The sequence below is a fragment of the Sciurus vulgaris genome (genome assembly GCF_902686455.1).
Source record: "Sciurus vulgaris genome assembly, chromosome: 4".
NCBI lineage: Eukaryota > Metazoa > Chordata > Mammalia > Rodentia > Sciuridae > Sciurus > Sciurus vulgaris.
Window position 1 is genome coordinate 158,204,073 of NC_136464.1, and position 24,413 is coordinate 158,228,485.

The following is a 24,413-nucleotide window of genomic DNA, read 5'->3' on the forward strand; positions in this document are numbered from 1 at the left end:
AAAAAAATCTATCATGCACATGGAGTAAAAAAAAAAAGTGGGGGTTTCCATCCTTATTTCAAATAAAATGGACTTCAAGCCAAAGTTAGTCAGAAGGAATAAAGAAGGACATTTCATACTGCTTAAGGGAATCATGAATCAGGAAGACATAACAATCATAAATATTTATACCCCAAACAATGGTGCATCCATGTACATCAAACAAATCCTTCTCAATGCCAGGAATCAAATAGACCACAACACAATAATTCTGGGAGACTTTAACATACCACTGTTTGTTTAGATAGATCTTCTAAACAAAAACTAAACAAAGAAACCATAGAACTCAATAACACAATCAATAATTTACAGACATATATAGAGTATTCCATCCATCAATGAGTGAATTCACTTTCTTCTCAGCAGCACATGGAACCGTCTTGAAAATAGGCCATATGTTATGCCACAAAGCAGCCCTTGGTAAATGCAAAAAAACAGAGATACTGCCTTGTAGTCTATCAGATCATAATGGAATGAAATTAGAAATCAATGACAAAATAAAAAACAGAAATTACTCCAACACCTGGAGACTAAATAATATGCTATTGAATGAAGCATGGATAACAGAAAACATCAGGAAAGAGATAAAAAAAAAAATTTTAGAGATAAATGAGAATGACGATACAACATATCGAAATCTCTAGGACACTATGAAAGCAGTACTAAGAGGAAAATTCATTGTATGGAGCTCATTCAAAAAAAGAACAAAAAGTCAACAACTAAATGACCTAACATTACAGCTCAAAGCCCTAGAAAAAGAAGAACAGAACACCACCAAAAGTAGTAGAAGGCAGGAAATAATTAAAATCAGAGCTGAAATCAATGAAATTGAAACAAAACAAGGAATTCAAAAAATTGACAAAAAGTTGGTTCTTTGAAAAAGTAAACAAAATAGACAAATCCTTAGCCACACTAACAAAGAGAAGGAGAAAACTCAAATGACCAAAATTCATGATGAAAAAGGAAATATCACAACAGACAACACTGAAATGCATAACATATTGAGAAGTTACTTTAAAAATCTATATTCCAACAAAATAGAAAATACCGAAGACACTGACAAATTTCTAGAGACACATGATACTCCCAAACTGAACCAGGAAGACGTACACAATTTAAACAGATCAATATCAAGCAATGAAACAGAAGAAGCCATCAAAAGTATACCACCCAAGAAAAGCCCAGGACCAGGAGGATTCTCAGCTGAGTTCTACAAGACCTTAAAAGAAGAACTCATTCCAATAATTCTCAAAGTATTCCAGGAAACAGAAAAGGAGGGAACAAGACAGGGATGCCCTCTTTCACCACTTCTATTCAACATCATCCTTGAAATACTAGCCAGAGCAATTAGACAGACTAAAGAAATTAAAGGGATACGAATAGGAAAAGAGGAACTCAAGCTGTCACTATTTGCTGATGACATGATTTTCTACTTAGAGGATTCAAAAACCTCCTCCAGAAAACTTCTAGACCTCACAAATGAATTCAGCAAAATAGCACGAAATAAAATCAACATGCATAAATCTAAAGCATTTTTATACATAAGCGATGAAACATCTGAAAGGGGAATGAAGAAAACAACTCCGTTCACAATAGTCTCAAAAAAAAAAAAAAAAAAAAAAAAAAAAACTTGGCAATCAATCTAACCAAAGAGGTGAAAGATCTGTATAAAGAAAACTACAAAACATTAAAGAAAGAAATTGAAGAAGACCTTAGAAGATGGAAAAATCTCCCATGTTCTTGGATAGGCAGAATTACTATTATCAAAATGGCCATACTTCCAAAGGTGCTATACAGATTTAACACAATTCCAATTAAAATCCCTATGACATTTCTTATAGAAACAGAAAAAGCAATCATGAAATTCATCTGGAAGAACAAAAGACCCAGAATAGCCTAAGCAATCCTGGGCAGGAAGAGTGATGCAGGATTGCTCTACTATACAGCAATAGTAACAAAAGCGGCATGGTACTGGCACTAAAATAGAACAATGGTACAGGATAGAGGACACAGAAACATACCCACATAAGTACAGTAATCTCATACTGGACAAAGGTGCCAAAAACTTACAATAGAGAAAAGACAGCCTCTTCAACAAATGATACTGGCAAAGCTGGAAACACATGCAGTTAAAATGAAATTAAACCCCTACCTCTCACCCTGTAAAAAACTCAACTCAAAATGGATCAAGGATCTAGGAATTACACCTGAGACCCTTCACCAAACAGAAGAAAAAGTGGCCCCAAATCTACACCACGTTAGCTTAGGACCAGACTTACTTAACAAGACCCCCCCGCCCCATTGCACAAGAAATAAAAGCAAGAATCAATAAATGGGATAGATTCAAACTAAAAAGTTTTTTCTTAGCACAGGAAACAATAATGTGAAAAGAGAGCCTACAGAGTGGGGGAAAATCTTTTCCACACATACTTCAGACAGAGCACTCATCTCCAAAGTTTATAAAGAACTTAAAAAACTTTACACCCAAAATACAAAGAACCCAATCAATAAATGGGCTAAGGAAATGGGCATACACTTCACAGAAGAAGATATACAGGTGATCAACAAATATTTGAGAAAGTGCTCATCATCCCTAGTAATTAGAGAAATGCAAATTAAAACCACCCTAAGATTTCACCTAAGTCTAATTAGAATGGCTATTATCAAGAACACAAGCAATAATAAAAGTGTTGGTGTGGATGTGGGGAAAAAGGCACACTCATACATTGCTGGTGGAGCTGCAAATTGGTATGGCCACTCTGGAAAGCAGTATGGAGATTACTCAGAAAGCTTGGAATGGAATCACATTTGACCCAGCTAGCCCACTCCTCAGTTTGTACCCAAAGGACTTAAAATCAGCATACTATAGTGATGCAGCCACATCAATGTTCATAGCAGCTCAATTCACAATAGCTAGATTGTGGAACCAATCTAGATGCCCTTCAACTGACAAATGGATAAAGAAACTGTGGTATATATATACAATGGAATATTACTCAGCCATAAAGAATAAAATTATGGCATTTGCTGGTAAATGGATGAAGCTGGAAAATATCCTGCTAAGTGAAATAGGCCAAGCCCAAAACACCAAAGGTTGAATGTTTTCTCTGATAAGTGCATGACAATATATAACATAGGGGGTGATAGGGGGAAGAGAACAATGAAGGAACTTTGGATGGTATAGAGGAAAAAGAGGTGGGAGCAGGTGGGGGATGGAAAGATAGTAGAATGAAACAGATAGTATTACCCTATGTATATGTATGATTACATAAATGGTGTGAAGCTACATTGTGTACAACCGTAGAAATGAAAAGGTGTACCCCATTTGTGTATGATGAATCAAAATGCAGTCTGTAAAAATAAAAAAGATTTTAATAAAAAAAATAAACAAAAAAAGAAGTTAACTCCTAGCTTGGCTCAGTGGTGCATATATGTAATCCCATAAAATTAGGATGCTGAGGCAGGATTGCAAACTCAAGCCAGTCTCAGCAACTTAGTTAGACTCTGTCTCAAAAAAGAAGAAAAAAGGCTGGGATATAGCTCAATGCTAGAGTGCTCTGAGTTCAATCTCTAGTTACCTCCCCTCTCCAAAGTTAATCCCTCTGTAGTGGGTTCACAGTGATCTTCTTAATTCATTCCTATCCATCCCAGGTTGTAGACAGACCAATTCTAGCAGATTACAATTAGAATATTAACCACTGATTCATGGATTCAGCAAAAACTGTTGTATGGAGCTTTTCCTGAGTACATTATACAGATGGCTGCTCATTTAGCATGGCGTACATGCTTTTACTATAACATATCTCACATTGTATTTATACAGATTGACTACCCAGAAGTCAAAGGACATCTAGATCGTTTGTATTATCAATGCCTAGCAAGCTGCCAGCCACAAGTAATCACTGTATTTGTTGAATGGATAATTCCCTTTTCACTGTCCTATATTCATCTACTAAATATTCCCTAGAGCTCTATCCTTGTCCTCATCATAATTAATAATTTTCTCACAATATATGACTTTATCACTTTCCAAATAGCTGATTTTGACAACTTCCTTCTGCCTTTCCCTAGTTTCAGCCTTGCATTTCCAAAAGCCTGCAGTTCATCTCCACCTTATTATCCCACTACTATCTCCCAACTCTACTTCAAAATTCAATTTCATTCAAATTCACTTTTCCTTTCCAAGTCTACTTTTCCTCCAATTTCTGATTGCTTTCATTTCTACAAATGTCACCACTACATTCTTGGTTTCTTGCCAAGAATTCTACCCTTTTGTTCCTTTTTGACTTCTCATATCTAGGCTGCTATAGAGTCCTATAGTTTCTATCTTCTGTATCTACTTTCATAGCTACTAAAGTAGCCTTCCCTTATCTTTGGAGGTTACATTCCAAGACTTACAGTGGATGTATAAAACCTTGGACAGTATCAAGCCCTATATATACTCTGTGTTTTCCTACATATATATTTCTAAGATAAAGTTTAATTTACAAGTTAGGTACAGTAATTAAGAACCTAACAATAAAATGGAACAATTATTACAATCTACTGTGAGGAAAGTTATATGAATGTCATCCCTTTCCCTCGAAATATCTTATTGCACTGTACTCACCCTTGAGATGATAATGAGATGATAGAATGCCTATGTGATGATGAGATGTCATAGGCACTATGATGCAGCATTAGGCTACTATGAAAGATGACTTGAAAATAAGCATTACTAGAGCACAACAGTTGATCAGATAACTGTGACAACTACCAAGTGACTAAGAGGGCGACATATATAGTGCAGATACACTGAACAAAGGAAAGTGGAAGTGCAAGATTTCATCACATTGCTTAGAATGATAAACAATTCATAAGTTTTAAATTGTGTACTTCTGTAATTTTCCTTTTAATATTTTCAGACTGCAGTTGAAATTGGGTGACTGAAACTGAGGGAAGTGAAACCATGACTATGAGAAGACTATTAAACTAACCCAGCACTAATGTCCATCACCTGAACCAATATACATCTCCTAACTCATCTTTCAACCTCCAGTCTCTTTCCATAACAGCACCCCAGGTATCTTAAGATAGAGATTCTAATCCAAAAGGTTCAGAGTAGGCTGAGTATGGTGGCACATGTCTGTAATCCCAGTGACTTGGGAGGCTAAGGAGGAGGATTCCAAGTTCAAGGCCAGCCTCAGCAACTTAGTGAGACTTTATCTCAACACATGAAATAAAAAGGGCTGGGGATGCAGCTCAGTGGTAAAGTGCCCCTGGGTCCAATCCCCAGTAACAAAAAAAAAAAAAGATTCAAGAGTATAGCCTGGAATGTACTCTTTAGGTTAGCACTCCACAAGATTCTTAATGGTCAAGGCGTCACATTTTGAAAAAAATATTACCTGCTGCCAGATTATTTGGGGTTTCTAAAGCAAAATTAATATTCATTCTACAAATATGTGCTCACTTTTATATATATATCACTTGGTAGCCAATGGCGTAAGAAAATCTTTGCCTATTACCTATATTCCCTTTATATATGTACTTCCTAGGGCCATGAATTTCTTTCTTTCAAAGCACACATCACACTATAATTGCTGATGTATGTCTCCCTCATTAGAGACTCAGTGAGGGCCAATAGGGAATATTTCTGAAAAGCAGAGATAAATAAGCCAAGATCTGAAAAATGAATGTGGAAATTAGCTAGAGAAAAAGTAGGAAGTTGCAGGCAGAGGTAACATTATGTATAAAGAACCAGAGTCTAACTTTCCCCAATCCTATATGTTTTCTTTCTTCTCAATTTTCATTGTGCTTTTTTATATTTCTCTTTCAGCATATACTGCATTCAACCTTATACTCCACTTTATCTGTGCACTATTTACTCCTACTGTTATAAAGTAATATTCCAAAGAAAGGGAAAGTGAATTACTTATGTCATGTAGGTAACAAATGAGTGACTGTATCATTATATTACATATTGCTTGGAAATGTGGCATCTAGGCTGGGTAGACTGCTACCAAAATAAAATATATTTATACCGAATTTATAAAGACAATTTTCTTTGTTCTGGTATAGTATGTAGAAATAGTTTAGTTTCATTACATGAAACCATGTACATGAAAGACACAATTTAGCAAAGCTCAGTTGGCAAGATGTATTAATCAAAGGAGGGAAGAAAAGAAACATTAGGTACATAAATTATTTCACTTACTCCAATCCTATCAGGTATTATATTTATCTCAATTTTTCAGGTAAGTGTAGCCAGACAGATTAATGTGTATAACACAACAGTTAATGACAGACCTGAGACTTTTAACAGTTTTGCCTGAATTCCTAGCTCATATTTTTTCTCAGTCTACGTATTACTTACCCAAATTTGATCTATATTTACCTAATTCTTGTAAAGGAGACTGGTATAGTGAAAGAGTTTGACCTTGATCTTTGAATATTATTGGAGTTGAAATCAACTGATAAGAGGGTTTCCTCTGTGGTGTTTTAAATAAGTTTGGTTCATAATTGTGGGTTTTATATTCCGATTCTTCTGTAGGTTCAGAATTGTAGAGTAGAGCTTCTGAAGAAAGTTCTTCAAACCAATTAAGGCTTATTGGTCCTAAATCTTTAAGGGAAAAAACGTCCTTAGTTTTAATCAATGACACAGAAAAACTCATGAATCAGTAAAGTTATAATAAACAAAAGGACATTTGAAATTCTGACTGCAGATTACCTTTACATTTTTTTTTTCATAATAACTAAACAAGATCAAGGTCATTTATCATTCTCTTATGAGTCTGCATAGAGTATAATGAGTTCACACAAATCAAAAAGAACTAGCACTTAACCATGTTAACTTTTTATTTTTATCTATTTAAGTTTTATTTATTTTCTAACTTACTATTCACAATTCAGAATAAAAAAATCATTCATAGTAAGAATGTATTCCACAGATAAAATTCAGTTAAGTATGACTACATAAGTATATGTGGTAAATCTATGGATAGAAGAAACACAAAATCTCTCAAAATGGGAAAAAATATTCTCTGTTATTCTATTATCATCTATCCATCCTATACAGTAGTAGTTCTCATGAAGCCCAAGGTTCAATTGGTCAAAACTAGTTTCATAACAATATTAGGCATCATTTGCCTTTTTCATGATGTTGACATCCGCTGACACCAAACTTTCATGTTTCATGTAGGTCAGTGGCACCAAACTTGTACTAGCAGTCATTATATTTCTTACTACCATAAGGAATATTAAAAAAAAAAAAAAAAGCCATTTTAACATTATGTCCTATAAGGCACCAAACTGTACTAGTAGTCATTGTTTTACTTCCATATGGATTTGTTTTTAAAAAGACATTTTAACTTAAGATTATCCTAATGAAAACAGTACAAATAAATTTTATTAAAGCATAATCTTTTAGCTCATCTTTTTAATATTCTTTGAGAAAAGAGGAACATGTATTAAGCACTCCTGCATACTTAAGTCCAACGGTTATTTAAAAAAGCACTTGTGATGAGTTGTGAGTTGATGAGAACTCTTTTCATGAGAAGTCATTTTTACTTGAAACAATGACTCACAAAAAAGTTATTCCAACTTGAATAGTTTGGTAGACATTTTCTCACAAATGAAGAGAGTTTTTCACTTCAAGGAAAATAAGACTTTATTGCCAATGATAAAATATGAGCTTTCAAATGAAAAATCAGAATTTCTAGCGGCTAAGTGGCTGACTCCTTCCCAATGTTAAAAGTTTTCTGATAAGATCAATGGTGATATTAATGAGTGTGATTTTTTTCAAATTGTTCAATGCAATTGTCAGAATCTAATTAAAAATACCAAGCGCTTCCAAGTAACAATGGCAATGATGTTAAAACATGGAAAGATCTACAGAAATATTTTTTAACTCTCTGGAAGATCTATTAAAAATACAAGACAAATAAAGAAATACCCTCAAGTAACTGAAGACTATTAAAATTCCCCTTTTCCCAACTACCTAGCTCTTTGAGATTAAATTTTATTCATATACTTCTACCAAAATAATAAACTGCGACAGATTAAGTGCAGAAATAAATACAAGAATCCAGCTATCTTCTATTAAGGCAAACATGAAAGTGAACTGCAAAATTGTAAAACATTCATTCTTTTTTTAAAAATCTTGTTTTGGAAAATATATTTTTCATAAAAATGTTATTTATGATAATCTGCAATGGGTATTTTTGCTTTTAGATGAATTAATTCTTAAACTCTTAGTTTTAACTTCTAACATTATAAGGTTTTTGGGGATCCTTGATCATTCCAAGTTGCCTAAGAAGTACTGAAACCAAAAAATATCTGATAATCTCTGCCATCAAGTGGCATTATCAGTACTTCTGATTTGTTAGTAGTATTTTTAAAACAATTCTTACTATTGCTGCCAAGGGACCAGTCTCCCCATTATCTACCAAGGACTCTGTATTTACCCTCTGGCTAACCAGTGAACAATTATGTCCTTAACTAGATATGACATCATAAGGTTCAGTTTACAGTGTAAAACAGAGAACTGGATTCCTTTTAGAAAGCATTCACCTTTATTAATTTTTCTGAAAACACATTGAATGTAGTTTATAAAGTTTTATAAAACCTATCAATACCTGCTTTGCTGCATCGCATCTTGAAAATTTCAAAAAAAGTTGGCCTTTCTTTGGATTCAATAGGCATTTTTCTCTACAATGTTTTCTCCAATGCTTGATAAATAAGTCTGCAAAAGAGAAGACCGAAATTCACTTAGAAGGGATACATTCCTTGCTAAGTGACTGAGATAAAACCAGGAGCTCCAGTAAGTTTGTCTAAAGTTACCTCTACCTAAGTCCAATAAAAATTTACTGTGGGGACGGTAAAATTCTGTAATTGTACTCTCCAATCCACGTACCACTAGCCACATTAAGCTCTTGAAAAGTGGATAGTATATGACTTTTTCACATTCATCTAATTTGATTGTTAACTAGCCACGCGTGGTTGGTGGGTGCAGTTACAAACACCATGTGATAATTCCCAATCAGTAAATCTTCGGAAGACAGCAATTACTGGGGTTATGTAAGGCAGATACAGTGTGCCCATAAGAAATTTCAGATCGGGACATCTAGCACACCTAGCAGGCAAGTCCCGGTGGCTTATAGGGCCCACAGGCGCGGACCTGCGCGGGGATGAAGTCCCAGGGAAGGCGCGGGGCTCGAATGTGCTATGCAGGAACTTGGCTGAGGGACGGTCGTTTCTCTCGCGCGTAGGTGGGGATCGGCTCTGACGGCCACGACAGATGTCGCGGCTCCCACCCGGGACGTGGGAGGCGCTCCCCCGCCACCCCGAGCGTCCGGGACCGCCGAACACACCCCGTCCCCACCCGACACCACTAACCCGCTCCAGTGATGCAGGTCGTTTTAGGCTGGAGTAGACTGCAAAAAACTGCGCGCGCACCTACACGCACACCCGACCCCTCAGGCTTCTTCCGGTGGCGAACTCGCCCTCCCCAGGCTCACAAAACCAGCAGCTCCGCCTCCGCCTACTTTTGGACGCTCGCGCCAAAAGTTCACTTTATGCACGTGACGCGGTGACGCCATGACGCACCACGCAGCGTACGCGACACCCGGAAGTCAGGCAGCGGCCGACGGCCCTGACGATTCTCAGTGAGGCGAAAGGGAGCTCCTGGTTGGACTTCAGGACTGTCGGTCGGACTGACTGAATGAAGGGGAAGCTTGGTGCGCGCGTTTTCTTCTTCAGAGTACCGGGCCGCCCGCTCCGACTCATGTCCCCTCTCCCTTCCGTCCTGCTCATGTTTGGGTGGTCGCGCTCGGATAGGACCTGAGTGGGACCTGCGAGAGGCACTCGTTTGCCCTTACAGCGGGCGTTCCATTAGACCTGTCCTCCCAAATAGGCCGACCAGAACCGAGTGGTCCGTGGTTGTGGTGACTCCCGGGCTGCGGGGTCGTGGAAAAGGCAGATATTTGACTTGACGTTAATCTCAGGCGTGTTGCTCTTCGGTAGCAGCTGTTCACGATCTCTGAGCGATGTTTCCGCTTCAAAAATTGTGAACTCAATTGTGAATTCCGGCAGAATTAGGTACTTCTGTCTGCTGGCGTTGGTAGTATTTTTATTTTAATTAATTTATTTACATTTTTGAGGATATCGATAACCCTTTTTTGTGCTAGTCCTTACCCCAAGCTGACCTAGAAGACAGGAACCTGAACAGACTGAATTCGCAGGGTCTGTGATAGTTCTGAGCAAAACTTAATTCGGGTTTGTCATGTGACCCAAAAACCCTTTAGGAAATGAGAGCTGCTCATGTGCCTGACTGATTTTAGAAGGTGCTTGAGCAGCAGTAAAGAGCAGAGGCACCTTGGGAAAGAAAAAAAGTAAATTTTAGCCAGATGCGGTGGTTCATGCCTGTAATTCCAGAAATTTGTGAGGCTGAGGCAGGAAGATTGCAAGTTCGAGACCACTCCCAGCAATTTAGCAAGACTCTGTCTCTAAATAAATTAAATTAAAAGGAAGGACTGCGGCTTGGTGATAGGGTACCCTCGGGTTCAGTCTCCAGAACAAGAAAAAATAATTTAACTCTATTTGATTATTTAATTATCACTTTTAGTCTGATAATCCCTAGTTATAGCAGAAGCCCTTGCTAATGCAGATAGAACTAAAACTTTTGATCTTCTATTTAGCAAAGGAACACACAATGTGATTTTATCTAATAATGGTTAACCCATTCACTGAATATTTTGAGTTCAGCATGCTGCTGTGTGCTTTACAGGCAATCTCACAGTCAGTCTTACATTAATCCTATAATTTGGTTAGTTTGTCAAATTGGGAAACAAAAACAAATAATTAAGTAACTTGCCTGGTAACAAGCCCCAGGTTGGAATTCAAATTCATTTCACCTCATATACTTAACTACATTGCAGTGAAAAACAAAAGCAAAAACTACATTTACAGATGAAAACAATTTGCTTTTTTCCCCTTTTCTGGGAGCAGGGAGATAGGTGTCTCACTGGGAATGGACTAATGAGGACCCTTGGCATGTCACACAACACCCTGAAATACATTTTCTTTCATATACATACCACTATAATAATTATGTTCTTTGTTCTTGGTACTAGGGACTTTATGTTCATTAGATCTATAACATACATTCTTTCTTATACTCTTCTAGTGCAACTGCTCAGATAATTTACTCCTTGTATTAATGTTTTATTTTTGAAATTATTTTTCATAAAAATTGCAATATGTACAACACATTTTAGTACACAGATATAGTGAATGATTATTGCAAGTCAAGCAATTCACACATTCATCTCCCATTTGTACATGTAGGAAAGCACCAGAAATCTACTCTCAGCAGATTTGCAGTATAAATACACTAGTAGTAAGTACAGTCATCATGCTGTACATTATTAGATCTCTAGATTTATTTATCCCACATAATTGCAGCTTTGCCCTTTGGCCAACATTTCCCACCTCCCCAACCCTGGTAACTACGTATTTGACTTTTTTAGATTCTACATATAAGTGAGGCCATACAGTACTTTTTCTTCCTACCTGTCTTATTTCATTTAGCATAATGCCTCCAGATTCATGTGCTTGCAAACAGCAGAATGCTTTTTAAGGCTAAGTGATATTGCCATATTCTATCACAATTTATTCATTCCCCTGTCAACAGATAGGTTATTTACATAGCTTGACTGTTGTGAATAATTCTGCAATGAAAAAAAAAAAATTCTGCAATGAACTTGGAGTGTAGATATCTCTTTAAGATACTGATTTCATTTCCTTTGAGTATACACCAGAGTAGTGGGATTGCTGGATCAGATGATAATTCTATTTTTAATTTTTAAAAGAAGCACCATACTGTTTTACATAATGGCTGTACTAATTTACATCCCCATCAACAGTGCACAAGGGATCTATAAAATAGCCACTAGAGGAATAAAAGAATGAAATAGCTAATTAAAGCATGTGTGTGAATAAGTCAGAAATGAAAAACAGCTTTGAAAAAAGATTGAGAAGCAGGGAATTGAAGAGGTTAGGGAAAAGCAATTAAGAATCAAGTGGTTATAGATCTCTGCAGGTAGATACATCTGCCCTTCTTTAATTTGGGTAATAGGTAGCAGCTCCTGTTAGATTCTGAAATAAATGGAGAAGCCAAGGATGAACCTGAACCAGTTTGATCAGGAGAAAGAAAGGGCCAATGAAGGTGGAAGGCGAAAGGACACTAAACGCAGGAGACTGTCGATTCTGAGCACCTAGTGAGTGGATGGAGCGCTTTGTCCGCCTTCCCTATGGCTTATACCAGGGCTATGGAAACACACTGCCTTTGGGCCAGCCGGGACTCTCAGGGCACAAACAGTCGGACTGGAGGCAAAACATGGGTCCCCCTACTTTCTTAGCTAGGCCAGGGCTGCTGGTACCAGCGAATGCCCCGGACTACTGCATGGACCCTTACAAGAGGGCGCAACTTAAGGCCATTCTTGCCCAGATGAACCCCAACTTAAGCATACGGCTGTGGAAAGCCAACACCAAGGAAGTGGGCGTGCAGGTGAGCCTGCGGGTGGACAAGTCCGTTCAGTGCTCCCTGGGGCCCCAAACCCTGCGCAGCCGCTCCCCCTGGGACAGCACTGGCCACAGGCAACCAGTGACAGCTTGGGGAGTCTATTCGCCAGTGGTCAGCCGCAGGGGATTGATCCGACTGCAGAAGGATGAGGAAGATGGGGAAAACAAGGCGCTTTCGGGCCCCGCAGAAGCCAGCCAGCAGCCACCAACAACGCCAAGGTTAGAAGATAACAGGCAGGAGGAACGTCGACAACCAGAGGAGTTGGGGGAGGAAGATGCTTTGTGTCCTCCGGAACGAAAGAACAAGCAGGTGCCAGGAGTTGCAGCTGCAGATCCTCTCCGGAAGAGCAACTTCCAGGTAGACTTTTCTTCCCTCTTCTTTATTTCCCAGCCTGCTCTAGCCTCTTTTACATTTCTGGGACAGTAAGTCTTCTCTTGCTTCCTCCTTTTATTTGGTAAAGGAGTTTTGAAAACATGTTTTACATGGCCTGTGAGTGAGTTTTTCAAGTTTTTGTTAAAATACGGAGGCAAATTTAAAACCAAAAATCTGGCCACTGTTGGATTTGGGGAAGGAAACAAGGAGCTTCAATTCTGTGCAATAGAAGGTCAGATTTTGTTCTGGGAGATTGTGCTGGTGGCATTGTGGAAAATGGATTGGGAAAAGTATGAACAACAACAGCAAGAAGAATCCCAGGGTAATCCTAAGAGATACACTAAATGAATGAATGTTTGATGTGAGCATAGATATCATAGATATAAGTGAAGTTAAGAAGGTAATTTTAAATTTTTACACAAAACAATTAGCCAAAAAAAAAAAAAGAACTGATCCCTCCCACCAACAAATATATTATAGTAAAAGACTCCCCATCCCCTTATTTTCAGTTTTTGGAACCAAAATACGGCTATTTTCACTGTAAAGACTGTAAGACGAGATGGGAGAGTGCTTATGTATGGTGCATTTCTGGAACTAATAAGGTAAGTAAAAGTGAGTGGGATATGAGAGGAGAATGGGGTGGGGACAGATGTCAACTGGAGGATCTGTTTCCAGTTAGAGCATGACTGTCACAACCCTGACTCAGTCATCTTGGTGTCCTGGGTACAAAGCATGCAATAAGCACTCAATGACTGAATCAAACTAAATTCAACAGCCCACATCAGTTCCTGAGCCAAATGCTGTTGTTGTATGTGGTTTGGTAGTTTGGTTGGACAAAATGTCAGGTTATTAAGAAGAACTTTTGTCTATGTTGAGACTTTTAACAACTTTTTAGTTGGTGAAATTTGAACAGATTTGGCCCATAGTTTGAGGAAATTTCCAGTTTGTCCACAAGATGGGGCAGTAAAAGAAATAACTTATAAAGGTAAATAACTCAAAGAGATTTGCTGAGCTAAGACTGTATACACCCTATCCCAATTGAAGTTAATTGTTAACATATTAAGATTGAGAAAGACTTCACATTCTGTTCTACATGTTTGAATTTTCATGAGCAATCAGACTCTGGTCATTATGAACCCTCATTTCAGAATGAGAACAGGATGCAGGCTGAGTGGGCTTTTGTCACCTTTTTCTTGTCCTGTGTGCTTCCTTTTGCAGCCATCTACATTGGGCCTATTGCATTCACTTCTAAGAGTATCTGAGTTTGTGTTGTATGTTCAGATAAGGCCTTTCTACCTGTAGAGGGTGAGGGCAAAGAGGCACACTAAGACTTGAATGAAGACTTGTGTTTTCAGACTAGCCATTTACTGGACCCAGAAGTTAAATAGATTTTAAATGAAAATTCCCCTCTCTTGATAGAGGAAAAACCATGGGTTTAATTCATATATTCCAAGACAATAGAATACAAAGAATAAGATCACTGTCATCCTCAAAAAATTTATTCTGATAGGAGTGACGTAGACAAAATGCAGTTTGATGATGTATGTAGTGGCACTCATGACATGAAAGTGGTAATTGGGAGGCAGATGATAAACCTGTCTGAGGGACAGATCATGATGCCCAAATAGGGCTCTGAGCAGGGAGAAAATTGTGCACAGGAAAATGCACAAAGCCTAGAAAGCCCATGGTACTGATGGGTAACCTCAATAACAGCTACTTTCTATTATTTAGTTTCTATTAAGTATGTGATTGGGTGGTTATCAGAAAAGAATAAGTAGTAGTAGCCCAATTTTATAGTTAAGGAAAATTAAATTTATAGAGTAAGAAAGGTGGTGACCAATAGCACTAGTAGAGCTTAAGACCCCGAGGGTAGAGATTGGATAACAGCAAAGTACAAGGTTTAGGAAATGGCTTACTTTAATTAAAAAACTGGGAGCCTAGGAGAGATATACCTGTATTAGCTTGTACTTAAAAACAAAACAAATTTTCTTCTTAGGTTTATTTCAAACAACTCTGTTGCAAGTGCCAAAAGAGTTTTAACCCTTATCGCAAGTAGAAGCACATCCAGTGTCAGGTAAGCACACAAAACAATTGTGTTTCTTTCATCCAACGTGAAGCCCTCTATGGACAAATGTTATGGATTTACTGGAACTACATAATGCACAGGAATGTTAGGTTTTCATATATTGGAAATTTTATAATACTTGAGAAAAATAAAAGCATAAATTCTGATTCTCCTTTTTGGAGAGAACTGGGAGGATTTACTATTTTAAGTGTGTTTTATTTTTATTTTATTTTTATTTATTCATTTATTGTTTTGTGGTCTTGGGATTGAAACCCAGGGCGTGGTGCTTGCAAGGCAAGCACTCTACCAACTGAGCTATATCCACAGCCCTTAAGTTGTTTTTTATGTGGTGTGTTTATAGTATGTTTTTTCTGAAATAGCCTGTGTATAGTTAGAATATAGTAATTTGATAAGTAACTGTTAAGCTTTTACTATGTACCAAACTTTGGGCTGTTTAGAATATGTTTTCTCTTATAGTTTAACCTTTGTGATAGGTATTAGTCCCTTTTTTTTTTTTTAACAGATCAGAAAATTAAATTGAATAATAGTAAATAGCTTGTCCAAGGTTAGACTGATTAGGTCTCTAGTTGGAGTCCATTGTATATTTCAGTTGTGGAACGGCACAGAACTAGATGAGACCTTGACTTCGTATTACTTTCTGTTTGAGTTTGGGGCAAGGGGTAATATAAGAACAGCCTGAAGGAAATCTGTCTCAAGCTTTTCAGAAAAGTGGACTAATTTTCATAATCAAAAGATTTTTGTGTTTCCATTGTTATGGAATTAAACCCAGGGCTTTGTGCATGCTAGGCAAATACTCTACCACTGGAGCTATCCTTAGCCCAAGAAGTTTTTTTTCCCCTAAAACAAAACTCCTTCATTTAAATATTTATTTTAATAATTGAGTAAAATAAATGATACTTAAAAGCTCGTTTAAAATTTTCTCAGGCTTAAATTTTCTAGTCCTGAGGTTCTTAGTCTACTATGTTTACCATAAATATATATAAATTGGGTTTAAGGCTTAGAGTGGTGGCATAGGCCCTATGATTCCAGCAACTCAGGAGGCTGAGGTATGAGGATTTCACATTTTGAGACTGGCCTGAGCAACTTGGCAAGACCTGTCCAAAATAAAAAATAGGGCTGGGGATGTAGCTCAATGGTAGAGTACCCCAGGTTCAATCCCCAGTACTGGAAAAAAATTGGTTTAAATACATTTTCTTACTATTTTTTCTATACTCCCCTTTTCTTATTTTCACTTGAATTTTTTTGTTTTTCCTTTCTAGGGATTGAACCCAGGGGCCCTTTACCCACTGAGCTACAATCCCCAGCCCTTTTTAATATTTTAGAGACAGGGTCTCCCTACGTTGCCAAGGCTGGCCTTGAGCTTGCAATTCTCAAGCCTCAGACTCCCAAGTAGTTGGGATTACAGGCATGCACTACAGTGAATTAATTTAAAAAATACTCCATTTTCCAGTTGATTATCTTGGGTAGTTATACATTCTTTAATATTCTTCCGGTGGTACGGTAGAAATGATAACTCAACTTCTTAACTGATCAGTCCTAAATAAATTATCTCTTCCTGCCAATGCAAAGAATTTAGTGCACTCAAATTCTGTATCATGTCATCCTAATGTATGTACTGCTGTTGTGTATTTTTTTTTTTTTTTTTTTTTGTACTGGGGATTGAACTCGGGAGCACTCGACCACTGAGCCACATCCCTAGCCCTATTTTGTATTTTATTTATACAGTGTCTCACTGAGTTGCTTAGCACCTTGCTTTTGCTGAGGCTGGCTTTGAACTCCTGATCCTCTTGCCTCAGCCTCCCAACCTGTGGGATTATAGGCCTGTGCCACTGTGCCTGGCTGCTGTTGTGTATTTTAATTTTCTCATATCTTCAACTTTGAGATATAATTTTACAGGGTCAGTATTCATTAGCTATGTATTTATCCTTTCTGTTGTCTTTAGGTCACTTGTCTCTTTTTGTTTCTGGGATCACTTCCCTTTCACTTGGAGAATAGACTTTAATATTTCCTTTAGTATAGGCATGAAGGTGATAAATTCTATTTTATCTGGATGTCTAAGAAGTTTTTGCTGGTATAGAGATTTCAGGTTGACAGTATTTCTTTCTGATCTTTAAGATCTGAATTTCATTATTTCTAAGAAGTTGGCTGTTAACTGCATTGTATTTCCCTTGAAGTAATTTTCTTTCCCACTTTCTTAAATCTGCTTGCTTTAAAATATTTTAATAACAGTTTTACAATGATGTGCCTAGTTGTGGGGGTTTTCTGTATTTATCCTGCTTCTTGTCTCTGTGAAATGTTCCTTGAATATGTGGCTGATTATTTTCATGACATTTGGAAAATTATTAGTCATTTTTTGCTTCCATTCTCTTCTCTGATTACACATTAGACCTTTTACCACATTCATATTTGTCTCTTAAACAATTTTCTGTTTTTTCATGCTTACTTCAGACAGGATATTATCTACTAAACTATTCACCATTTATAATTATCTCAACCCTTTCCAATTTGTTAAACCTGTCCATTTAATTATCAGTTTCAGTTATTTTTCTGTTCTAGAATCTTTGTTTATAAAAATAACTTCTAGATCTTTCCTGGAAATATTAGTCTTTTTCCTTGAACAGAATAAGCTTAGTTATTTTAAAATCAGTGTCAGATAATTCCATTAACTTAATTCCCTGTGAGTCTGTTATTCTTTTTGATTTTCAAGTATGTTCTGTCTCCTCATATACCTGGATATTTTTTGATTGAGTGGTAGTTTCAGATGTTAAAAGCCATGGTGATAATTGGTCACTAGAAGTGTCTTCTTTTAGAGAGGATTTATATTTGCTTATGACAGGCAGATAGACTAACATTAAGCTAAAGCTGAGCTTCAGCACCTGTGAAAGTAGGTCTAATTTTGGTTCTTATTCTTATGGTGTAGTCTTAACGGGTTCTAACACAACGTGTGAGCTTTTTGGAGGGCTCTTCCCTTAGCCTCATCAATTTGTTAATCCCCTTTTCAGCTTCTTATCTTCATACCTTTTATGTGCAGTATCGCCTGTAGATGCCTTTTGTAATAGGTATTATTGACATTTTATAGATTACAAAGCTAAATTCAGTAAGATTAAATAACTTGCCCAAGGTTAGACTAATAGATGTGATTGGATTCTATGGTGTCTTCCAGTGTTTAGAAAGTCACAGAATTATGTCAGGCCCAGTGGTGCATGCCTGTGATCCCAACAGCTCAGGAGGCTGAGGCAGGAGGATTGCAAGTTCAAAGCCAGTCTCAGCAATTTAGCGAGGCCTTGAGCAACTTAGCAAATCTGTGTCTCTAAATGAAGTATAAAAAGGGCTAAGGATGTGGCTTACTGGTTAAGCACCCCTGGGGTCAATCTCTGGTGCCAAAAAAAAAAAAAAAAAAAAAAAAAAAAATCACAGAACTACATGAGATCTTAACTTTCTATTATGGTCTTTTAAGGTTAGAGGAGAAAAAAAAAAATCCAAAAACAGTTTGAAGGAAACCTGCTTTTTAATATTTTCAGAAAAGTGAGTTTTTTTTTTTTTTTTTAAAGCACTACCACATGTGAGGTTTACCTCTCTTCTGGGTTTGCTTCCTTAATGTTTTGATAATTTTCCAGTGCCTGCAAGCACTTTATTTTTTAACTCAGTTTTTCTAGTTGTCCAGGAGGGTTAGTCAGAATTACTTAATCTAATATTGCCAAAAGCAGAAATCTACATTTAGAATAAACCATTATTTTATTGAACTTTTCTCCCTTAAAAAGAAATTGTGGGACTAGGGTTGTAGCTCAGTGGTAGAGTCCTTGCATAGTATGTGTGAGGCACTGGGTTTGATTCTCAGCACTGAATATAAATAAAATAAAGGTCCATTGACAACTAAAAAAAATTTTAAAATATTGTGATAATTAATGAATTAATTTATATAAATATGATTTGGAAAGTGTTAGACATGTAATATATTAGCTATTGGAATTTTCTTATAAGGAGGAATACTCAGAGAAGAGAATGTGATTATTACATATTTGGCAAATCATATCTAAGACTTGTAATTGGAAAGTGAAAATGCATATTTTTCACAGTATAAAAAGATAAATATTGACATTCGGTGTGGCTATGAGATATACGCAGTCTTTAGAGCGGTGATTGTCAATTTCAATGATTGCAGGGATAGGAAAGTGGACCATGGGAGTATGCCAGTCCCCATAATACATATTTTTTTTTATTTATCAGAAGACAGAATGTGTTAATGGTTGAAAGGCACTGCATTAAATCTTAGTAAAGACTGGGCATATCTGGAAGGAGCATTTCAATTTGAGGATTACACCTGAAACTCTAATTTGATCATTTTAATGCCAAATTGTTCCTTTTCTAAAGACCTGTTCAAAGTCTCGTTGTTCCTGTCCTCAAAAGAAAAGACACATTGATCTAAGGAGGCCTCATCGACAGGAACTGTGTGGTCGCTGCAAAGACAAGAAATTCTCCTGTGGCAATATTTACAGCTTTAAATGCATCATATGACAAGGCAGTGTGGCTTGTGAACTCTAATAACTTACCGTGCTGTCTTTCTGTTTTGCAACTGGCTCTGACTTGGCTTTGGAAAATGGACTAGACTTTGTACTTTTTGTAGTTTGTGTAATAATTAAACAATGTGAATAGAATAAATAAATGCATATGAACTAGACCATCAAGTCACATTAATTGGTGAACCCAGGGTAAAAATAAACTATTGTGGCATCTGGCATTGGTAAAGACTGTCATTTATGTGAAGGGAACAATGAAGAGGAAAAAGTCATTCATTTGACAAACTTATAAGCTAGGTGTTCTAAGCACTGGAAATACAGAGATGATTAAGGGGCAATGTCCTTGCTTCCAGTTATGCATTATTATAGTAAATGCTGAAATAGCACCTAGAATGAGCCAGGCATTGTTGTAACTCATTGCAACATATTAAGTGGGAACTATTATACCTTTAATAGGTGAACAGATAGAAGCACAGAGAGGTCATGGGGTAGAGCCAAGATTTGAACACAAGTAGATTAGTACTAAATTCAGGCTGTTGGTTACTACATTTGTATTTGCTCTCAAATTCAGAGAAGGAAACAGGATACTGGATAGAGTAACCCTTTTACTGTGGCTGGGAAGAGGCTATAGGAGTTAACATCAATAGAATGAAGGGAGCTGGGGGAAGATGGTTTTGGTCCAAGAGAACAGCAAGAGCAAAGGCCCTGAGAGGATGGGGTGCATACCTAGCGTATTTCAGGAATGGGAGCTCCCTCAGGTTAATTTGGAACATATGGCTGAAGAAGATAGGTTCCAAAGACCATGGTCAAGCATAAGAAAGCCCATGAAGGGGTTTCAACAAGGCAGTTACATCAGATTTTTACTTTAAAAGGCTCAGTTACTGCTGTGAGGGAAGACTAGGAAGGAGGGAGACTGGTTAGAAGGTTAACGGCTATATAAACAGAATGCTGTGGACAAGAGTGGTGGCCATGGAAATGGAGAAAAGTCCATAAATTCAAGATGTTCAGAAATTCATAGGATTAGCAATGGATGATGGAAGAAATAAATGACTCTAATTTCTGCTTTGAGATATGGGTAGGTGGCATTGAGCGGTTATACCAGTTAGGTAGCATGTTGTGGAGCCAGATTACCTAATTTCAAATGCTGGGTACATTATTTAGGAGATGTATGTTTGTAGGCAAGTTGTGTGATATATCCTAATTTAACCATCTATATAATGGAAATGATGAAAGTGCCCATCTTTTGGTTGTGTGAGGACAAAAGGAGATGTTGCATTGCTATAACAAAATATCTGGAACTGGGTACTTTACTTTATAAAGATGTTTATTTGGCTCAAATGTTTGAAAACTGAAAGTCCAAGATGGAGCAAACCTGGTGTTTGACCTCTTGTTGGGGCTTTCTGGCTATATCACAATATGACAAGTGGCATCACAGGGCAGGAGTATGTGTAAGTGGCACGCATCATGTGTGGAAGAGACTAAACATGTGGTGTGGCTGCTTTATAACAACCTGTCTTCTAGTAACTAATCTAGTCCCTTGAGATCTAACCCACTCCTGAGAATGAGCTTAATGCACATTGAAGGTGGTGCCCCATGATCTAATTACCTTTTGCCAGGTCCTACCTCTTAAAGTTTCTATCACTTATCAATAGTTACATTGGGACTATGCTTTTACCATACAACCTTTTAGGGGGAAACCACATCCAAAGCACACAATACATGGTAAGCACTTAGAATTATACTTGTAACCTTATGGGAGCGTGAGTCAGTGTAGTAGTGGCAGAGCTACTTAGTGAGATGGGAGAGGGCTACTGTTTTCAGTATATTAAGTTTGAGGTATCTGGGACATCCATTCAAATGTAGAATGTCATTTAGGTTGAGATTTTATATATACCTTGGGAGGAAAGTTATAGCACAGAATCCTGGGGTATAGGGGGTGGGAGGTGGGCAAGAATGGAGGAAGGAGGGACTGTCTAGAGGGAAAAAGAGGGGTGGAGGGAAGGAAAAAATAACAATGAATCAACACCCATTACCCTGTGTAAATGTATGATTACACAAATGGTATGCCTTTACTTCATGTACAGAGAAACAACATTTATCCCATCTGTTTACAATAAAAATAAATTTAAAAAATTTTAGGGGAAAAACATAAAAGAATCCTGGGGTATACAAATGTTTAGAGCACTGATTCTAAAACTTCAATGTCCCAGTTGACATCTGGAGAGCTTGTATGAAGATTTTGATTCAGTAGTTCTGGGGTCTGAGATGTTGCAAATTCAGTGATCTTCTACTTGCTATGAATAAACACTGGTTTCCCAGACCACACTTTGAGTAGCAAGATCTGAGAGTTTAGATAAAAGAGGAGGTCAAGAGGCATAGGAAAAGGATGGTGTGGCACAAGTTAATTTTAAACTATTTCAAGAAAGACAGAGGGGCCCCTTGAATCAACTCTTGCGGAGAGGTGGAGGGAGATGAAGGCAGACACGACTGTTATATTTGGCAATGTAGAGGTGACAGCTGATATTGAAAAGAGAAGTTTCAATGGAATGGTGGAGGTGGAAGCCAGAGTTAAAGTCAAAATGGTGAGTAGAAGTAATACTTTTGCTGTTAGAAAGCAGAGAAACTGGCAATAGCTGAAAGGGCCTTCAGGGAAAAGGGAGGCACTGAGAATGTTGCATATTGATGGGAATCATTCAGTGGAGAGAAGCTGCTAGCACAGTAGGGAGAGAGAATGCAGGCCTGGACAAAGCCCTTGAAAGACAGGATGGGGTTTAGTGCACAAATGGACTGATCAGCCCTTAATGGGAGCAGTGCTATTCCTTTTACTGTAAGAGCATGAAGCAATAGAACATAGGACTAGTTAGGCAAAGATAATTTTATATTGTTGGTGAATTTGAGACTGTTTACTCATTGAATTATGAAGCAAAGTCATCAACTGAGAGGGGTGGGAAGCTTAGGAGGGAGGGCAGTGTTTGAAATAAATTACCTCAGGTATTGGGAAATTGACATGATCAGGGAGGCATAATTGTGTTGTAAGATTATCCAATAGTGTTGAGAGTCATTTTGAGATTTGGGGCCATTTGGGATTTGCTGGCGCTACTGGCAGGTTTGGTTGCAGTTGCATTCTAATAGTATAACACTGTAGCCTTCTGGTGCAGGTGTGGAAAGGGGAGATCTTAGGTTCAACTGGACTTCAGGTATGGCCAGCTGAATGAGACAAATTGGTAAAGCATTCCTTGCAGGTGTCAGCAAGGGAGTGATTCTGATGGTCCATAAAATTCAAAGTTCTTCAGAAGAGGAGTGAAGACAGGTGAGGTTCACAGGATGTTATTCATGATGCAGAAAAATCATTAGGGTTGGGGAATAGGATTGAGGGGAACTGGAAAAATACCTGAGTGGAATGCTAGGAAGTGAGATTCTGGAGCTGGTACACTCACTGCTATGAATAGGTTTTGGTATAGCTATGAAACTAGGTGGTAAGGTACTTTATTCTTATAGGTAAGAATATTAATAGACTGGGAGGAAAATGATTTGGTAGAGGTTGTCTGTGAGGATTTCAAATCCTGAAATGATGTTGAAGTTGAGGTGGAGAAAGTAATGATGAATAAGGAAGCAGAGTGGGCAGTAAGGCTCAGGTCTTCAGTTTTCAACCAGGGCTGCAAATTAAAATCACCTGGAGACACTACCGATGGCAAGAATAATACTTTTGGGGTTTGATTTAAGTGTTTTTGAGTGTTGCCTGGACCTCAGTTTTTAATAAGCTTCTTTGATTCTTAGTTGAGGATCACAGCCATTATGATCACCATTATGGACAATGGTGATGGAATTGAGGTGGGAGGATGGTTAGTACAGCTGGGTGGGATGAATCTCAAAGTCTCTTTAATACTTTGTTTTGAAATAGAAATAAGGAGGAGTTGGAAATAGTGGAGGAAGCATGGAGGAATTACCTCCTCCTGGCCCTGGGACTCCTGCAGAACCATGGCAGGTGGCTTATGCTCTTAAAATCTGAAGTTAGCATACAATAAGAATTTGGTATTAAAAAGCATCTGGGCAAGAAGAGTTAGTGACAGAGAAGGAAGCATCTGCCAGGAAACTGACCTCTACATGGATTGCAGGGAATTCAAGCTGTGTACTTCCTGTGACCTCAAATACAAACAGACGATGACAGCTTGGGGGAGGATGACTGTAGAAACACACCCTATGTGGAAAAATGACTGTGGCTGTGCTGGAGAAAAAAAGAACATGTTGCCATTCTAGTTCAGAATCTTTTGTAGTGGGTGGTTATTAAAATGCCAATTTGGGAGACTCTGCTGTGGATTTATCAAATTGATCTCTAGAAGGCTCCACCTGAGGGAATCCGCAGTTTTGATAAGCATCCTGGGGTGAGTCTTAAGTTTGAGGAACAGCACCTGGGGAACTTTAAACAGCATTGGGTTCTGTGCACAGCCTGTGGCCTATTAAGTCAGGCCTATTAAGTCAACCTCTGGAGTGGGTCCTGGGTGTTCTGAGTTCCCCGTGGGCTGATCTCATGTGTAGCTAAGGATTCAAATCATTGCCTATACTGATTCCTGTTTTTTTTTTTTTTTTTTTTAAATACCAGGGATTGAAAACAGGGGCGCTTAACCATTGAGCTACATCTCCAGTCCTTTTTAATACTTTGTTTAGAGACGGGGCTTGCTGAGTTGTTTAGGGCCTAGCTAAGTTGCTGAGGCTGACTTTGAACTTTTGTGATCCTCCTGCCTCAGCCTCCTGAGTCTCTGGGATTACAGGTGTGTGCCACCACACTTAATGTACACTGATTCTTATAAGAGATATTCCTGTCCCCACTGACCAAGACAAA

The 24,413-nt window shown here is 37.9% G+C and overlaps 2 protein-coding genes across 7 annotated transcripts in view; one reads left to right on the plus strand and one right to left on the minus strand.

Moving 5' to 3' along the window:
* Window positions 1-11,748, minus strand: part of BRCA2 (BRCA2 DNA repair associated) — a 79,296-nt gene extending 67,548 nt beyond the window's left edge. For 5 of the 6 annotated variants that reach the window (XM_079137244.1, XM_079137245.1, XM_079137242.1 and 2 more), the window contains exons 1-3: window positions 9,412-11,748; window positions 8,652-8,758; window positions 6,392-6,637 (exon numbers count right to left, since the gene is read on the minus strand). In XM_079137244.1, the coding sequence (XP_078993370.1) occupies window positions 6,392-6,637; window positions 8,652-8,718 (313 nt within the window). In that variant the 5' untranslated portion in view covers window positions 8,719-8,758; window positions 9,412-11,748. The remainder of the gene's footprint in view (window positions 1-6,391; window positions 6,638-8,651; window positions 8,759-9,411) is intronic. The other variant, XM_079137243.1, reaches the window with a different exon arrangement.
* Window positions 11,749-11,765: 17 nt separating this feature from the next.
* On the plus strand, window positions 11,766-19,651 carry ZAR1L (zygote arrest 1 like). Its single transcript, XM_079137269.1, is given in 6 exon segments — window positions 11,766-12,955; window positions 13,480-13,572; window positions 14,967-15,020; window positions 15,023-15,031; window positions 15,033-15,044; window positions 19,428-19,651. Coding segments are annotated over 6 exon segments (966 nt in total). The 5' UTR covers window positions 11,766-12,301; the 3' UTR covers window positions 19,572-19,651.
* Window positions 19,652-24,413: the final 4,762 nt, after the last annotated feature.